The sequence below is a fragment of the Saccostrea echinata genome, unplaced genomic scaffold (assembly GCF_033153115.1).
Source record: "Saccostrea echinata isolate AGI-Se365-2 ecotype Australia unplaced genomic scaffold, CSIRO_AGI_Sech_v1 ptg000023l, whole genome shotgun sequence".
Classification (NCBI taxonomy): Eukaryota; Metazoa; Mollusca; class Bivalvia; order Ostreida; family Ostreidae; genus Saccostrea; species Saccostrea echinata.
In genome coordinates this window covers 9,459,243-9,479,102 of record NW_026889772.1, presented here as the reverse complement: position 1 = coordinate 9,479,102, position 19,860 = coordinate 9,459,243, and the positions used below count along the sequence as shown (strand labels likewise).

At 34.4% G+C, this 19,860-nt stretch overlaps 1 protein-coding gene across 2 annotated transcripts in view; it reads left to right on the top strand.

Annotated features, from left to right (window-relative positions):
- Positions 1–17,462, top strand: part of LOC133191161 (exocyst complex component 3-like) — a 70,333-nt gene extending 52,871 nt beyond the window's left edge. Inside the window, exons 21-25 of one of the 2 annotated variants that reach the window (XM_061326870.1) lie at positions 7,242–7,344; positions 7,827–7,850; positions 8,705–8,788; positions 15,826–15,918; positions 16,870–17,462. In XM_061326870.1, the coding sequence (XP_061182854.1) occupies positions 7,242–7,344; positions 7,827–7,850; positions 8,705–8,788; positions 15,826–15,918; positions 16,870–16,947 (382 nt within the window). In that variant the 3' untranslated portion in view covers positions 16,948–17,462. The remainder of the gene's footprint in view (positions 1–7,241; positions 7,345–7,826; positions 7,851–8,704; positions 8,789–15,825; positions 15,919–16,869) is intronic. The other variant, XM_061326871.1, reaches the window with a different exon arrangement.
- Positions 17,463–19,860: the final 2,398 nt, after the last annotated feature.

The following is a 19,860-nucleotide window of genomic DNA, read 5'->3' as shown; positions in this document are numbered from 1 at the left end:
TCTCTAAGAGAAAATAAATGAACTTCTTCTCAATTAAGGATATTTAATATGACCTCTCTCCAAGTAAATACATGTAATAACTGAAAACAATTCTTTCTTATCATGAATAACTGAAATCATTTGTCACCAAGTAGGAATAAATGATATCAATTATCTCCAAGAAATCACTTTTGATTGACCAATTTTATTATCAACAATTTCATGCTGTTCAGAAAAAAGGAAGGTGAAAAGGGGTGAATTAAAAAAAAATGACCAAATGCATATTTATCAACCCACACTTGAAATACAGGCAATGAAAAAAGATTTCTATGTCTCAGTAATATATGTCTTTAGATAGTGTCTAAATACCTGCCAAATATCTCTTTGATATCTCAATTAACAAAAAAGTCATGCCCAAAAATGATGCTAAAATTGTCAGGAGTGCAACACCTTTTTGTGACATTTTGAAATTTCAATATTTTTTGGAGATCTGTGAAATAAATAATAATGCTTTATGTTGAAAATAAAGACTTTCCTAATAATAGTCAAAGTATTGATCTTTAAATATGGACTGTAGTAACTTTTGTTTAATCAAGTTGTGGTCATGGCTGGTGTTTAAAAAAATGTTATACCATGTCAGGAGTGCAACAGAAAAAATGTAGTGTTGCCAAAAAACATCAATTGTAAAATTCTGAAAGAAAATTAAGACAAAAAAGAATTTTCAAAGCGTAAAACAATAACTGATATACATTTTAAAACTTAAAAATTTTATATAAATCACAAGCAGCATTAATGAGAGTCAAGTATATGTGCAAACCTAATAATGTCAGGAGTGCAACATTTGATGTTTTATGCTCCCAAGCATGAAAAACTATTATCATTATATGATTTTCTGATTTTTATTTTAGAAAATAAAGACACAAAGAACATTTTTACCAAATATATTTATCAATTACAGGATCTGTCTGTACTTCTGATCTATATTTCTATGGTCAGGAGTGCAACATATTTTTTTAAAGATTGAAGTTGTGTGACAAAAACACTTCTATTCATGCTTAGAAGTATTCATTAATTAATAATGATCTTTTTGTATAATTTAATACTAAATTATTGACAGTTTTATTGTCAAAATCCTTCCTTTTTCAATTTTATCAATTCAGATGCGTTTTTATCTTTTTTGTGATTTTTTTAATGAACGTTAAAAATAAACACACTAAAAAATTGTCATAAAATTCAAGTAATTCCACCTCAACTTCACCGAAACAACAGAACAATTTCTTATGTAATTTTCACTTCACAATTCTACTTTAAAGGACCCAATGCTTTTGGTCAGGAGTGCAACAAATATGTTAGAATTATAATTCATCCAATAAGAATAAAAATAAAGAAAAAAATGATGAGTAGAATTTTTTTGGTGGGTTACTGTGTTTGTCCTCTAAAGGAAAATATGCAATAAAATATATTTTATCTTCTAAATATACATTTAAGCTAGTTTTTTGGCATGAATAGGGATTTATTCCAGATAAAATGCAAATTTTAAATACTTTCATCTGTTTTAATTATGATGTATTGGACTATAAATATTGCACAATTTCATAACCACTTGATGTTGCCAACACTTTATGAATTTTTGTGTTCTATGGTTTTAATTTAAAATTTTACTGCAGTCAGGAGTGCAACAAAACTGCTTTATAATTACCAATGCTTTTTAACCATCTTTACTAAAAAATAAGTTGAAAAAAATGTTTGATACTATTTGATGTTCAAAACAATATGTCTATCAACAAATTACAGAAATTTTACAGTCAATTCAGGGAATAGTTTTCATCATTTCACATATATTTTTAAATACAATTTATATATATTACACTTTGCAAATATTTATGTTTTTAGGTCTTCAAAATATGAAAAACCTGCCGTAAACGATGAAAAATATCAAAACGACAAATTGATTTACAAAGTAAGAATGGGTTATTAAGGTCTTCCGTTTTCAGGGAAGACCTTATAGTGATTCTACTGTTTCTTATTATTATTATTTTTCCGCCCATCTAATTTTGTGCAAGCGATTTCTCAAAGACTACTGGATGGAATTCAATGAAATTTAAAGGGACAATGTGTTGTAATCTGAAGTTATTTTATCCGAAAGATTTTTTGGAAAATCACTTCCGGTGCCAAGTTACAGACCATTTTCTGAATTTAAAAAGACATTTTGTCCGCAGATAATCTCAAGAACGGTAAAAGATATCAATGTGAAACTTTCAGGGATTATAGATCGTGATAAATCCTAGCCGGGACATGAATTTTCGTTTGTTGTCGGTACTTCCGGTCGTTTCCGGATGCGAATTTAAAAAAATGAATTTTCTAACTTTTTTGTTTTTCAATATTTTTCTTTGATATTAGTAGGGTTAATAGAGACATTTCCAAGAAGGTTTAATATATAATTTGTTTAAAAATTGATAAATCCAAACTCTAGATATTCGCATTTTAAAATTTGAAGCGGTCCAAAATGACGACTGTCTCCGTAAACTCTAGCCTGGTTCCCTGTCCCTGTTTTGCTTCGTGTACTCCGCGTCACTCCTGCCTTGGCAAGGATGAGCCAGGGGACCAGGCTACGTAAACTCCAACGAGCAGGTCGGCACTCGGAGCTCCTCGGGTGGCTGGTACCTCGCACACTAACCTACAACATCAACGGTGTTCTATTATTTCGGGTTTAATCCCAATTATGTCTGAATTTTCTTTCTCATTTTTTACCTTTAATTTACGTTTTCATCTTTATAAATGATGTTTTTTTTTCTGTGTGAATCCTGCGCTATTTTTATTTGTTTTAAATAAATCCTTAAAAATCCTTGCATTTTTGAAGGACCCATGTTATATTTTATGGACATTGGCAAGTCAAAGTTTTCCTGAGAAAAAAAGGTTAAATATATAGGTTTTTTTCACTTATGAAATAGTGATTGAGAGTGATCTCCTGTGTAGAATTCTCTAAGCGGTGAAAACCAATAAAGCATATGTTTACAGAGGTAAACAAAAAGCATGTGTACTTCCTTCAACGGGTAGAATCATCTATACAGCAAGAAGGAAAAGTAGTAATGGCTTTGTTGTACATTGTATTCAGGAGACAAAGAGCCAACAGGTCGTCATTTACCATAGTTATGCTCAGTATGATGGGAAAGGCAAAGATGTGACATATGCTGAAAGGTAGACCTACTGAGATCAGTTTCTAGCTATAGGTTGTATGAAGGAAGCAGCATTTAGTAACTACGAATAAAAATTGAAATAAATCCATGCCAATATTTTTATGACAATATGTTTCAATCAATTTAGTCAATTACATGATAGAATCAATCAACCAGTCTGAGTCTATTGACCCTTATGAATAATATATAATTATAGCTGTTAAGGGAAGTAACTCAAAAATAGAGATCGGTGCCGGTATGTCCTTGTCTTGTTTCCATATTTACATTTTCAGCTAAAATATCTAGAAGTCATAGGAAATGAAAATACAGTAATGTATATAAAACAAAAACCATATGAAATAAGTGAGTTTTGGAGAAATATTATGGTGAAAAATTATGTAAGTCCCTTTTATCAACATTTTACATAGGAAATGCATTGAGAATTGCAAAAACACTGATTTGACAAAATCTAAAAAAAAAAAAGTTGGCTTGGTAGGTTAAACAATCCAAAATATAGCCTGTTTATTACAATTAAAACTACTCAAGAGTTCTTGAAAAATTCTATACGAGAAGTTGTGTGAGCAAGAACTCGAAAACGGTAAGAGATTTAGACACCAAACTTATATGAGCAACAGTCCTTAAGATGTAGGCAAAACCATTTGGGTTCAGAGCGTCAGCCGTCACTTCCAGTCGTCACAGGAGGTGATAAAAGAAGTAAAAAATTTCAACTTTTCTTTTTAGCTCACCTCGACGAAGTCGAGATGAGCTTATGCTATACCCCCGGCGTCGGCGTCGGTGTCGGCGTCGGCGTTAGCGTCGGCGTCCCAGGTTAAAGATTTAGGAGCAAGTCCCATTCCCAAGTAACTATAAGCCCTACCTGGACCAAACTTGCATGGATGATGCATCTAGGGATGGACACTACCACACTTGCTTCGGATGCTGGATCTGACCTAGATTTTCCAGATGAGTGACCAGGTTAAAGTTTTAGGAGCAGGTCCATTCCCAAGTAACTATAAGCCCTACCTGGACCAAACTTGCATGGATGATGCATCTAGGGATGGACACTACCACACTTGCTTCGGATGCTGGATCTGACCTAGATTTTCCAGATGAGTGACCAGGTTAAAGTTTTAGGAACAGGTCCATTCCCAAGTAACTATAAGCCCTACCTTGACCAAACTTGCATGGATGATGCATCTAGGGATGGACACTACCACACTTGCTTCGGATGCTGGATCTGACCTAGATTTTCCAGATGAGTGACCAGGTTAAAGTTTTAGGAACAGGTCCATTCCCAAGTAACTATAAGCCCTACCTTGACCAAACTTGCATGGATGATGCATCTAGGGATGGACACTACCACACTTGCTTCGGATGCTGGATCTGACCTAGATTTTCCAGATGAGTGACCAGGTTAAAGTTTTAGGAGCAGGTCCATTCCCAAGTAACTATAAGCCCTACCTTGACCAAACTTGCATGGATGATGCATCTAGGGATGGACACTACCACACTTGCTTCGGATGCTGGATCTGACCTAGATTTTCCGGATGAGTGACCAGGTCAAAGTTTTAGGAGCAGGTCCATTCCCAAGTAACTATAAGCCCTACCTTGACCAAACTTGCATGGATGATGCATCTAGGGATGGACACTACCACACTTGCTTCGGATGCTGGATCTGACCTAGATTTTCCGGATGAGTGACCAGGTTAAAGTTTTAGGAGCAGGTCCATTCCCAAGTAACTATAAGCCCTACCTGGACCAAACTTGCATGGATGATGCATCTAGGGATGGACATGGCCACACTTACTTCGGATGCTGGATCTGAACTAGATTTTCCGGATGAGTGACCAGGTTAAAGTTTAATGAGCAGGTCCATTCCCAAGTAACTATAAGCCCTACCTTGACCAAACTTGCATGGATGATGCATCTAGGGATGGACACTACCACACTTGCTTCGGATGCTGGATCTGACCTAGATTTTCCAGATGAGTGACCAGGTTAAAGTTTTAGGAGCAGGTCCATTCCCAAGTAACTATAAGCCCTACCTTGACCAAACTTGCATGGATGATGCATCTAGGGATGGACATGGCCACACTTACTTCGGATGCTGGATCTGAACTAGATTTTCCGGATGAGTGACCAGGTTAAAGTTTAAGGAGCAGGTCCATTCCCAAGTAACTATAAGCCCTACCTTGACCAAACTTGCATGGATGATGCATCTAGGGATGGACACTACCACACTTGCTTCGGATGCTGGATCTGACCTAGATTTTCCAGATGAGTGACCAGGTTAAAGTTTTAGGAGCAGGTCCATTCCCAAGTAACTATAAGCCCTACCCGGACCAAACTTGCATGGATGATGCATCCAGGGATGGACACTACCACACTTGCTTCGGATGCTGGATCTGACCTAGATTTTCCACATGTGAGACCAGGTTTAGATTTAGGAGTAGTCTCGTTTCCAAGTAACTATAAGCCCTACCTGGACCAAACTTTCATGGATGATGCATCTAGGGATGTACACTAACCAACCTGCTTCGAATGCTGGATCTGACCTAGATTTTCCACATGAGTGAATTTTAGCCATATTTTAACCAAATTAGCATGGATGATGTATCTAGGGATGGACACTTCCAGACTTGCCTTGGATTCTGAATCTGATGTACATTTTCCAGATGAGTGACCAGGGTAATTTTTTGGAGTAGCTATATAATATTATGGCCTGTTATGATTAAACTTGCATAGATGGTGCATCTAAGGATGAAAATTTCCAGACTTGCTTTGGATGTTGGAAGTGACAAAAATTACCTTGATTACTAAACAGGTCAAAAGTTTTTTGAGCAGGTCTATAATTAAATCAAACTTGCATGGCCATTGATCTTGGGATGTACCCTAACTAGAAAAAAAATATGATGTGAAATTTGCCTTACATGTAGATAACATTCGTCGAGGTGAGCTTCGTAATCTTTGATTACCTATGTTTTTAATTGAAAATTGCATCACTTTATTGCATCTTTTTTCGCAGATTCGAAAGATGTTAGTCCCACTGGAAACAAATACGACAATTTCCGATTATAAGAGAAAAACTAAATAATTTGAGTATTTTACTTTCCCATAAATATTCTTTATAGATAAAGTATTTGAAATGAATTTTAAATATGTAATTCAGAGTGCAAATGTCTAGAGTAACCTTGAAAACGTCAACTTTCGGTTTAAGGAGATAGCACGTTGGATTTTCACGCTGACGACCAGGGTTAAATTTCCAGAGTGTCTGAATTTCTTTCATCACTTTTTCAGCTTGAATTTCGTTTTTATTTTCAGAATAGGACGGAAGACCTCTCATTGCTCGCAATGAGTTTCTAGTTGTGTGTTATAATTTTTAAAACAATGTTAAATAAAATACATATCAGATGTCAGGAGTGCAACACAATAATGTAACATAGGGTCACTTCAAAATCTAGTATTTTTTGTAAGAGAAATCATTTATAAAAATTCTTTTTTGGCTTAGATTTAAAGTATTGACTTGAACGGACAAAAAAGTGAATTTTGGGGAATTTTATTGCTTCATATTTTTTTCATATTAAAACTTTTCAAACCAGAATTGGAAAAATAATGTAAAATAATAATCAAAAAGCCAATTTTTTGTCACATATACAAGAGAAGATACTCAATCAAGGTCAAGATTTAACCATTTATACCCCTTTTACCATTTTGAAGCATAAAAAACTCAAATTTCTTGTGATTATGTATTTTAGAAAATCTTTTAAGGTGTAATGATATTTTCTTTTTTCAAAAGAAATTTTACCAATAAAAATTCTGAAACTTTTTAATCCAATTGTCTATTCTTTTGCCACTTCAGGATTTTAAACTACCTGGTAGAATGCATGTGCAATATGATGATATAAGTGAAGAATATGTTATAAGTAGTTTAATTTTTCCAAAAAAATTCAGTTTGGTGGTCATTTTTTTTAATTCACCCATATACATGTATTTCAACTATTAAAAAAAGAACAGATTCCCCATCTTTTTCTTTATGATGAAATACTTTGACTAGAATGCTGATAAACATGAATAAATCTTGTTTAGGAAGCTTTCCTTTAAGACGTATGATGAGAGAAAGATGGCAGCAGACAAGATTTGTAAAGAAGCAGACCAAATGGCTTCTCTGTTTCACAAATACACTAATAAGGTGGGTTCTAATGCGCTATTGAATTTATTTTATGTATCCATTGTGTGTTGTGCTTTCTTATAATTTGATAGCTTATTGGTATGTAGTGCTTTTTATTGGACATCATGTTAAGAGTTAATAGTTTACGTTCTAAGGAGGACACTAGTTTACTTTGTAGAAAGGATCCCTGCAGAAAGGTCTGATCTAAAACTGTAATCCGTTAATGAAAACCAACAATATATTACAGACAAAAAATGTTTCTCACTGATATATTTTTTGATAATTTTTTTTCTTGCAATGTTTTGATTGTTGATAATTATAAATTTAATTAACTTTTAACTTTAATAACATTACTGTATTTGTATTTGGATTTTTTTAACATTCATTATGATCTGCATTTTTTTACCATTCATTAAGGAAAAGACTTTCTAAAATTTTGATAAATTAGTGTATAGGGAATAGTTATTTCCCCCTGAAATGTGAGATGTTTGCTGTAATTCTAGACTCAACGAATTCAATTACCAATTGTAAGTTTTATCTTGCATGCCAACCACACAAATATTTGTTACGGTTTTAGTTATTTTTTCAGAATGTTGATGTCGAGACCAGTTTTTAGCATGTTCTTTTCTTCAGGATTTATTAAGCTGTTTTTAGATATCATTATCAGTTTCTTTCCTTTTCTTGTTACAATAATTGTATATCCAGTTCTTGCAGTATATATTTAGAAAGTTTATTGATGATCATAAGCTTTGAATTTAAAAGAAGTTAGGTACTTCATATGCATGGAGTTTTATCATGTGGCTTTCAAATATTGAGTATGTCTGCATTCAACTGTATTGCAATAATGTAATCAATACTCTTCATTATATGTTTGATATTGTCCAGACTATGAATATGAAACATTATTTGCTAGGTAAATTGTGTAAATCATGAGAGTTTCTTATAGTTGAGCATGTTCAGCTTGTAACATGTTTACATGATGTAACATGAACAGTTGTTCTGCCATAACAAGTAAATGACAGGACAACTGTTTTACAACCAGATTTTCTTCTCTAAAGAAAATAGAATTAGTAAAACAGATGTAGCGTTTAGAGATGTTTGTTGAAAATGTAAAAAGCACCGCTGATACATGAAATTGAAAGAATTTAAAATTTGTAAAATTGATATTTTATGTTCAAGCAAATCCCATATATTTTTTCCAGCTTTTTTGGAAAATGAACAGAATTGTGAATGCTCCTGATTTAAAGATATTTATAATAAATATTCAGTCAGTCTAAGAGGTATCTGCTGTGTTTTAAATTAATTTTGCAGAGTTTTTCTTTTTTGTGATAATTATTAATGCTATATCATGGCTTTAAAAAATACTAATTGTGTAATACAGACAGAAGATATGTTTGCTGTTTTACCAATGCTGGCTGAAGTTTTGCGCTTGAGAGATTCATCAATGATGTCTCTAGAACTGACGGTAAGTTAGCCATAATGATTGTACCATTGAGGGATTTATCAGTGAAGTTTCTAGAACTGACGGTAAGTTAGCCATAATGATTGTACCATTGAGTGAAGGGGAACAAAATTTTTGAATTTCATGATCCCTGCCTTCCTGGGACCTGAGGAGTGGGGCAAAATCTATCAAAATTAATGCAATCTTAAAAATCTTCTTCTTTACTCCTGGGCATCAAGCAGTCAAACTGTTGGCATGATTGTAATAAGCATTAAGCCCTTTACCAAAATCGTGAAATTCATGGCTCTAGGGTCAGTGGTTGTGGTGCTAGGGCAGGGCTATATAGATCATAGTGCAAGTGTATTATTTCTTTGAAAATCTTCTCTGCTCCAGGGTACTAAGCAAACAAACAAAGTGAATACTTATGATAAGCAAGGGTGCCTCTTGGAAAATTGTGAAATTCATGGCCTGGGTTCAGGGGTTCTGGTTTAGGATGGGACTCTATTGATTATATAGTGAAAATGCATTAATCCTTTGAAAATCTCTCCTCCTGGGTATTACATATTAAACAAACTAATAGCATGGTTATGGTATGCGATCATGCCTTTCCAAAATTGTGAAATTAATGGCCCCATACCACTGAATGAAATTTAATGAAACTTTCACAGAATCTTTTTTACACAGTGCCATTGCGCACCTCCTATTTCTTTTTGATTTGATACATATTTTAGGTTTCCCATAGCAAAACATAGACACTGCCATTCTTTCTATAATATTAGGGATACCCATTTCTTATTCACAACTCATCCTATACCCTGAATGAAATTTATTGATACCTTCACTGAATCTTTATTACACAGTGCCATTGTGCACCTCCTACTTTACGTTTTGATCAGACAGATAATTGAGCTTTCTCTTAGCAAAAAATGGAGTAATATGAGAGTGGGGGTTTCATTTTGTGAGCTCAGTGCTCACAGTACCCCAGTATTTAGCACATAAACATAGTGCATAGATATAATGACCAAGGGCACCACTAGCTGCAGAACTGTAGCATAATGGTTTTATATTTTAGTCTTTGACCATAACGCTACAGATGCCGTAATGTAAATAAAGTGCCATTTTGTGAATTTGTTGTCAGATGGCATAACGAGTTTATTGATCTGTAGAGATGAACATAAATGGTTAGGAGGTGGATAAAATGTACAGGTTGGCTATAGAATATGTCTAGAATTAGGAAATTAAAGGTGGTTGATTGACCAATGCTGGAAACTGGCGAAATACATCTCCAGAGTGTGCAGAAAATCTTGCGCCGTAAATTGCACTTTATTTACATTACAGGATCTTTAGTGTTATGGTCAAAGACTAAAATATAAAACCATAATGCTACAGTTCTGTAGCTAGGGCACCTCTTACAAAGTTTGTGAAATCTGTGGTCCCAGGTTCAGGGTTGTAGTATTGGGGATGTGGGGGGGGGGCTATGGATTATACAAGGGGTGATCAAAAATTTCCTTAACTATCTTTATATTTACAAAACCATGATTCAGATCAGAATGAAATTTGGCACACATACAGCCATAAACATGTTCTAATAGTAGATATCAAGTAATGTTTTGCTCCATGTTTATAAAGTCACAATGTGAAAATGACGTCAATATGTAGCTGACATGTGACAAAAAATGATTGACTCAGCAAGGAATGGATGTAAAGTCTAACGTATATCTTGGAAATCCCTATGCAGTAGCATTTTATAATTTGTACAAGGTTAATGAAGACAAAGGACTTGCTAGAAGTTCAATCATTACTTGGATTGATTGTTTTAGGTAAGGAAGGGAGATGGCTAAAAATGATGCTCCTTCTGGTTCCCAGTCAAAAAAGTAGAATATCTTAACAGTAAAATAATTATCAAATCCTTAAAATATCATTTACTTCAAACTTTAAACATATCAGATATGACAAAGAGAAGGTACCCATACTTAATCCACATTGGATAATTGACAAACCCAAGACAGAGGAGTTGGGTTGTAATGGTCACCATTCTCATTCTGCGAAAGGATATCCTTATCCACCCATCCTATTGCCTATAATTGGCCATTTGTGACAAATGGACTATTCTTGTTATTTAAGGAATCACTGTCTAGTTAGTAGAGTATGCCAGGGCATGTCCCTGGCATACTCTACTAACTAGACAGTGATTCCTTATATTTCCCTTTCATCGTGAAATAAAATTGTAAATTTAGATTTTAAAAATGTAGACTAATAGAGTTAAATTACACTAGGCATCACATGTCAATTTCAATAGTCCCCACCCACTGACGTCAAACAAAAAGACAGCTGCACGAGAATAACATGCATATTAGGCCTCCTTAGCGTCAGGAAGAAAGACAGCCACATGAGAATTACATGCATATTAGGCCTTCTTAGCTCCTAACCTTTCGCTGACATTCCGGTAGAATTATCAAGAAATCAACTCAACTAACTTTCAAAGAGTTATCACAGAGAAAACAAATAGAAATAGAAATATAAAAAAATAACCAGCGTGGTAAGAAATATAAAACTCAGAAAAATCTTTAAGCTTCTGTGAACAGTACACTACAGAGCATGTCACTTGACTGCCATGATTCACGCATGGGCAGAACAGTGGCAGATGTGCATTAAAACTTGAGGGGACTACTTTTAAAAATAATAAATATTTAAACCTAATTTTATTCTTTTTATGAAGTTATTCAATTAGTTCGCAAACTTTTTGATCACCCCTTGTTTAGTGAGAATGCATTTAATATTTCTTTAAAAGACTTTTTCTCTTCTCCTGGGTATTACCAAACAAACTAAGTACATAGTTATGGTGAGCAAGTGTCCAAAATTGTGAATGTCATGGTGCCTAAATCAGGGGCTCTGGTGTTAGGATGGGGCTCTATTGATTATAAAGTGAAAATGCATTAGTTCTTTAAAAATCTTCTTCAACTGAGTGCATAGTTATGATGAGCAAGGGTGCCTCTTCCAAAGCTGAGAATTTCATGGCCCCTGGGTCATGGCTTCCAGTGTTAAGGTGTGACTCTATTGATTATGTATATTATATTGAAAACGCATTAATTCTTTTAAAATCTTCTCTTCTGCTCTTGGATATTTAGTAGATAAATGAAATTCATAGATATGCTGAACAAGGGATTTTCCAAAGAGTTTTTAGTTCACCTGAGCTGAAAGCTCAAGTGAGCTTTTCTGATCACCCGTCGTCCACCCATCCGTCTGTCTCTCTGTCCATCCGTCTGTCTGTAAACTTTTCACATTTTCAACTTCTTCTCAAGAACCACTGGGCCAATTTTAACCAAACTTGGTACAAAGTATCCTTGGGTGAAGGGGAGTGTAAATTGTTAAAATAAAGGGTCAAATCCCCTTGCAAGGGGAGATAATCAAGAAAATACAAAAATACGGTGGGGTCATTAAAAAATCTTCTTCGCAAGAACCACTGGGCCAGAAAAGCTGAAACTTATGTGGAAGCATCCTGGGGTTGTGTAGATTCTAGATTGTTCAAATCATGACCCCCGGGGGTAGGGCGGGGCCACAATAGGGAATACAAGTTTTACATTGAAATATATAGGACAAATCTTTAAAAATCTTCTTCTCAAGAACCACTGAGCCAGAAAAGCTGAAACTTACATGGAAGCATCCTGGGGTAGTGTAGATTCTAATTTGTTCAAATCATGACCCCTGGGGGTAGGGTGGGGCCACAATAGGGAATACAAGTTTTACATTGAAATATATAGGACAAATCTTTAAAAATCTTCTTCTCAAGAACCACTGAGCCAGAAAAGCTGAAACTTATGTGGAAGCATCCTGGGGTTGTGTAGATTGTAAATTGTTCAAATCATGACCCCCGGGGGTAGGGCAGGGCCACAATAGGGAATACAAGTTTTACATTGAAATATATAGGACAAATCTTTAAAAATCTTCTTCTCAAGAACCACTGAGCCAGAAAAGCTGAAACTTATGTGGAAGCATCCTGGGGTTGTGTAGATTGTAAATTGTTCAAATCATGACCCCCGGGGGTAGGGCAGGGCCACAATAGGGAATACAAGTTTTACATTGAAATATATATATATTGATTGATTGATTAGGGTTTAACGCCGAGTCCGCAATATTTCATCCATATTTCGGCGGAACATTAATTCTGTATGATCGGTTTTGCAAGATTTTTGGTTTCTCTGGCGGCCCCCAGTAGGAAAAATCTTTAAAAATCTTCTTCTCAAGAACCACTGAGCCAGAAAAGCTGAAACTTATGTGGAAGCATCCTCAAGTAGTGTACACTCTAAATTGTTCAAATCATGACCCCGGGGGTAGGGCTGGGCCACAATAGGGAATCCCAAGTTTTACATTGAAATATATAGGAAAAATCTTTAAAAATCTTCTCAGGAACCACTGGACCAGAAAAACTGAAACTTATGTGGAAGCATCCTGGGGTAGTGTAGATTTTAAATTGTTCAAATCATGACCCCCGGGGGTAGGGCAGGGCCACAATAGGTATTACATGGGGGGAAGTCTGGTAATGAACAACATGGCCAAAGTTACTCAGGTGAGCAATGTGGCCCATGGGCCTCTTGTTAAAATTTATGGTGTTTTGGGGGGAAGGGGTTTTATTGATAATATAATAAATAATGCATTGATTCTTAAAAATCTTCAACTCAGTGCATAGTTATGATGAGCAACAGCACTGCTTCCAAATTTATGAATTACATGATCCTGGATCCTGGATTCTGATGTTAGGGTGGGGCTGTGTTGAATCTACATGAAAATATATTACATCTTTGAAAATCTTCTCTGCTCCTGGGATCTAGGAGGCAAACAGAATAAAAGTTGTAATAAGCAAGGGTATTTTACCAGATTTTTGAAATTCTGGACCACTTGATCAAGTGTTCTGGTGCTGGCCAGGGCTCCATTTATTTGTATTCTACTGAGAGCAGGGTTCGACACTAATGTTAATCCGTTAGTCTCAGACTAATACATTTTCATTCGGACTAATAAAATCTGGGGCTAATAAGTCCGAACGGACCAATAAAAATTCCTAGAAACAATATGTATAATTTACCAATGTCCGATTTTCCACAAGATTCTTGACAGGTCATTAGACAATTTCAAGTCAGCGCTTAATATTTTGACTGATTGATATGATGAAAAACTTTTTAGCGAACATAATTTATATGACACATAAAAGAAAGATGGCAGACATTTTAGATTTAATGTAAAGACAAAAAGAACGAGATCGGGAATACCATCGTACTCGTTGATCTCGAGATTTCAACGAATCTGTGCTGTGGAATAAATAATTTCACGTAAAATAAAATGCTTTGTTTATTTTTAAAAATTATAAAAACGTTTACTGAAATGTTTTTACAAAACATTGATGTTTCCTTTTTTGACAGACTCATAAAATTGCATGCGGACTAGTAAAAGTAAAGAAGCACTAGTCCGGCCGGACTAAAGCCTAAAAAAGTTAGTGTCGAACCCTGGAGAGAAGTTAGGTAGACTTGTAGTCAATTTAGATAAATGAAAAATGAGACAAAAATAACTTATTTTATTAAATTTACTTAAAATACCAAGAGAGGCCAATGTGAGAAGTAATGAGATGGGTTTATTAATACAGTGAAGTGTTACTGTTATGTTTAGTCTGCATGGTGATAGTGACAACTGGGAGCCAGTAGATCCACTTTATGAATTGTTACCGAGTACTAGACTAATATTGTTGATCCTTGAGGCTAAAAATAAAACTAGTTTTGTTTCGTGTTGCCAGCCGCCAATATATTTCTAACAAAAAAAATTTTCTTGCTCATATACATTCATCTGGGTTTTACAATTATGTAATACATTGTTTGAAAAGGAATAGTGCATGACATATTGTCATGTACAATTTGCACAATTTTCATTATATTAAGTATCTCTGTGATGTTGAAGGCATGCACATCACAAATCTAATCAAAATACAATATTGTTCATTGAATACATATATATAAATACTTGGTTTTTGAGAGAATACCCAAATTAAAAAAAAAAAAAATACTGCAGAAAAATGTCCATGAAACAACATTAATTGGGATACTAGCATGTTACAAATATGGAATTTTGAAGTTGAATTGTTGCCCTCAATTTTTACAGCCAAAATTATTGAAAAGGTCAGAAATTAACCACCATTATGGGTTTCTTAGTATAAACCAAACCTGATCTTAATTTCGATCACTGACTGGAAGAGACTCCTTAAAAATTCACTTAGATATTACTGTTTAAAATAAAGCAGATTACAACTGTCTTCACTCTTTTTGATATAAGATTTACTTGTTACTTTAAACAACAAAATACACAATATGAAAAAAAATCATTATTTTTTTATTAGCTCATCTGAGGAAAAAGAATCTGCTGACAGAAGGGCCATATTGTATACAGGGAAATCTTGGCCTCATTTTATTTTCGCCCCATTCACCCTAGACACGTGGGCGAATTTAAGATGGTTCAAATTCAAAGAAAACAGTATAATTTTTTAAATAGAACTGTGACTGGGCGAATTTAAAATGGGGCAAAATTGTTAAATTTGCAAGTGTGAAAGGGCAAAAATAACATAAGGCAAAAATAACCCTGTATACAGTAGTTACTCAGGTGAGCATTGTGGCCCATGGGCCTCTTGTTACTCATTGGCATTGCCTTAGACAAGTCCTTTCTGAATAAACTATAATTTTTTATTTCAATACCTGGGACCTTGAAGGTTGATTTTCAAAATTTTTAATATAATTCATAACTTTTGCACCAGAACATATTAATTCAAAAAATGTATATTTTTTAGCATAAGGAACAAACAAGAGTTAAAATATTGCCATAGATCACTGCATCCATCCAATAATACCCTGAAAGCAGGAGACCACAATTCTCTGAATGTGCTTGTACTCTTCGTAGCTGTAACCTTGAGCTGTGCTATTAAGTTCTATTTCCAATAATCAAATGTTCATTCTATATAAACTTAAGAATAAAATTCCAGTAGGGTATCAGATGTGTTTAACATGACTTGATTTTCTCTTGGACAGGGTCTGGTCACAAAGTACCCAGACATGAAACCCGATCAGCTGATTAATCTTCTGATGTGTCGAGGTGACTTAAGTCGTGCTGATGCAAGACAGGTAAATTGGAAAATCCTACAAATAAATCTACATACAGCACATTTAGCTTGTCAATCAAATGATGAGATCAGGTAACAGGTTGCATTATACCAGGACGAGTAAAGGTACATTGATTAAACCACAGTAAACTTATCAATACAGTGATGATAATGCAGATTCCTAGTGAATTAGAGAGTTGTGTTGAAGCAAGTTGTGTGCATTAAAAACACAGTTCTATGCTAAAGCTACATAGAAATATGTGGTTGTTATTTCCTGGCTCTAATATTTGTAGAAAGTTTTAGTTGTAATCATTATTCCAAGTTGACAATATATATTACAATTTTATTTCTTAACTTTATAAATGCAGCTCACCTGAGCATTTCTGATTAATAATTTTCTGGTGTATGTACATTTCTCTTTATGTAGTCTCTTCACATGCATTTTAATCTTCTTCTCAAGAACCACTGGGGCAATTTCAAGCAAACTTGCCACAAAGATTTCTTGGGTGAAGGAGATTTGTTTGGATGGTCATCACATTTTTCAAGAGGGAAACAACAAATATAGAAAATATGATGGTGTTATTTAAAAATTTTCATCTCGAAAACCAGAAAAGATTACATATATATGAAGGCTTTTGTAATGAGTGTAGATTCAAGTTTGTAAAATTATTTCCTCTGGGGCCATGAAGGGCCCATAATAATGAATAAAAGTTTTACATAGGAATAGAAAACAGATTATTTGTATGAAGATGCCAATATCCCCATGAAATTTAGTGACATCAAGCCTCAATATACTGTAAATTAAAATCTTTGAAATCAAGGACCTTTTTGGAGATAACAGTGCAAGGGCATGTATATGTGTATGTTATTTGTTGGCCAGAAAGAGGATGATGACCCTGGTGAGTGTGGGTGGCCCATGGGCCTGAAAATAAATCCTGTATTTTTATTTTGTTCTCTTCCCTTTATTTCTCAGATTGTAAGTGATACTATCGGAGATGAAGATCCTCAGAAACAAAGACCAGAAGGGATCTTTACAGATATACCTAGTTAGATATAAACGTTTGACAACTGACCCTGTGGTATTGTTATCTAGATATAAACGTTTGACAACTAACCCAGTGGTATTGTTATCTAGATATAAACGTTTGACAACTGACCCTTTGGTATTGTTAGATATAAACGTTTGACAACTAACCCTGTGGTATTTATTATTAATAGAGACTGTTACTGAATCTTACAAGAGTTACTGACATATGTTATAAACATCTCTTTTCACAATTGAAAAATGTCTCACCTATTTTCTTATTAAGGGTGACTTTTAACAGCTATTTCTGATAATGAAGTAATTGTTGCATGCCTATGATGTACATGTATCTGTATTTGGTTAAAACAAACCACTTACTAGTATAAAGCAATGAATGTGTAGATGATGGTTAAGTCGACTTTTCTCTGATTTATTTTCTACAGTTATTATTTGTATAAAACAAATATGCATTATTTTTTGTTAAAAAATGCTTTTGTGCAATACATGTGTTATAATTAAATTTCTTTTATTGATAAATGAAATGAGTTGGTATTTTTTTTTTCCGGTTAAGGTATTTTCAGACAATTAAAAAAAAAACACACACACACAATTAAACAACATTAACAAGTAACATTAAAAGATATTTGCAGAAGAAATGAAAAAAAAATAAAGATGTGTTGCCGAGTTTTCCTCATGCATGGAGATCCCGAGGAAGGTTCTGTCATTTATCATGTCATTGTATGATTATATTCTTATACGTATAGCCCTAAATTTGGTGCTATCACTATTAAAATTAACCTGGAAAATGACCCAGTCGTGTATATATTAGTAATGGTACCGTAATCACTCTTCAGGGATACATTGACATTTCTGTAGGAAGGTCAGCCTAGATTCCTTATCTACTTCGCTTATAATGTTACAGTAGATCTATCATACATTTGTCAGAAATATTTACCAACATTTATAAACAAAAGTACATGTATCTGAAATGATTTTCACCGCATGACATCTGTAATAAGTATGCGTATTACACTTGTCCTACATGTAAACTCGTGTAATTGGTTGTTTTAACTTCCCAATGGTGACTATTGGTAAAAACAGCGTATTAAATACAGTTTACTGTCGAAATGCTCCCAAAATCCACGTGATGAACTTTTGAAATTGCCTCTCTGATTCACAGGGGTCAGAAACACGATGCAAAAATTTCCTTGATTTCACTCCCGGCCCATTTAGACTGCTTCTGGACCCCACTTCTCTCTCATGTCTCATGATACTGCGTCTTTGTAGAATATGATGTCACACTCGCGTTCAACAAAAACTCTGCAATAGAAATCGTACTAAATATTTATTTTACTTGGTATACTTTATAATCCATGTTAAGAAAAAAAAACACATATGCCAAGTTTCACTAGAACTGGCATCCGTCATTTATGTACACTGTATGTACTGATTTTAATATTTGTTGTATGTATACTTTCTAAATGCGAAAGGTAGCCCATGAAAACCAAATTAACCAATCATAGGTTGACACTTCCAAAAGTTGACCACAGACGTCATTGTGTTCTGGTAAAAATCTGGTACACATTGCTGTTATCTCGAACATTGAATAAAATGTTGTGGTTACTACTATTGGCATCCGTTCTAGAAGGTATGTTGTAGCGAAAATCCGAGAGGTGCGCATACAGAATGTACATCAGAGACGAACTATGTAATTTGGGTTATCTTTGTCATTGCTGTTGGCAGTTGTCCCAATTCGATTTTAATTGCAGATAAAATATAGGTTGCCCACCAAATATATATCTTCATTAATTTCAGAAACGTTGAAAAATTTTGTTACGTCAAGTTGATGTTGTCATTTTGTACTTTAAAAATTCAGTACTGCTTTTGTAAAATCCATGTCAAATTGTATTGGATGACAAAGGTAACGTTGGTTGTCGAAAATGTACCTCGCCGTATTTTCATACCGGTACTTTCAAAAGAAAGTTATCTCATTCCGTCCGTCCGTCCGTCACTGTCTTACATTCATCTTACATTCATCTTTCGGAATATCCCTGTTGGTGACCTGTAGATGTGCAATAAGGCTTTTAAATTTTCATTTTCCACCCCCGGGCCCAATTAGGGGTCAAAATACTTTAAAAAAAATAATAATTCTCAAATATTTTCAAAGTAGGCAAATCATCTTTTGGAATATGATAGGTGATGTAGATTTGTAATAAAGTTTCGGAATTTTCATATTCACCCTGGAGGCCATTTGGAGGTCAAAAATCGACGTTTTTCTTTTTTTGTTGAAAATTTAGTTCCAAGAACTCCTCTTACATTCTACACAGTATCCAGATCATCTTTTGGAATAAGATCGGTTGTGTCCTGTAGATGTGTTGTAATGTTTTGGAATTTTCATTTTCATCCAGGAGGCCAATTGGTGCCGGAAATTTAAAACATTTTTTCTTAACCAAAATCCTTTAATGTTGCAGCTGTTGCAGAAAACATACACAACAACCAAAGAAAGTATTTCAATGTTTAAATAAATCATGTATTACATGTGTATGCAGAAATGAAATTGATTTTAAACAAGATGTGTTTGTTAAACACTGATGCCACCGTATGGCAGCTGATGGCGAAGTTTAAGTTTCAAAAATGCAAGTCAAACTCCAAGGTCAAGGTCAAGAGATAAAAAAATGTTGGTACCCCGAGAAAGGTCTTGTCTCAAGGAATATACCTGTGAAAGCCCTAGAACCAATTGTTGAAAAGCATGGCGAAGGTTAAAAGTTTATTCAAAAGTAAGTCAAACGTCAAGGTCAAATGGTCAAAATTAATGGTGCCCAAGGAAGGTTTTGTCCCAAGAACATGTGAAAAACATGTGTATAAAAGCCCTAGCACCAACCATTCAAAAGTTATGGACAAGATTAAAGTTTTTCAAAGGTAGTTCAAACTCATGGTCAA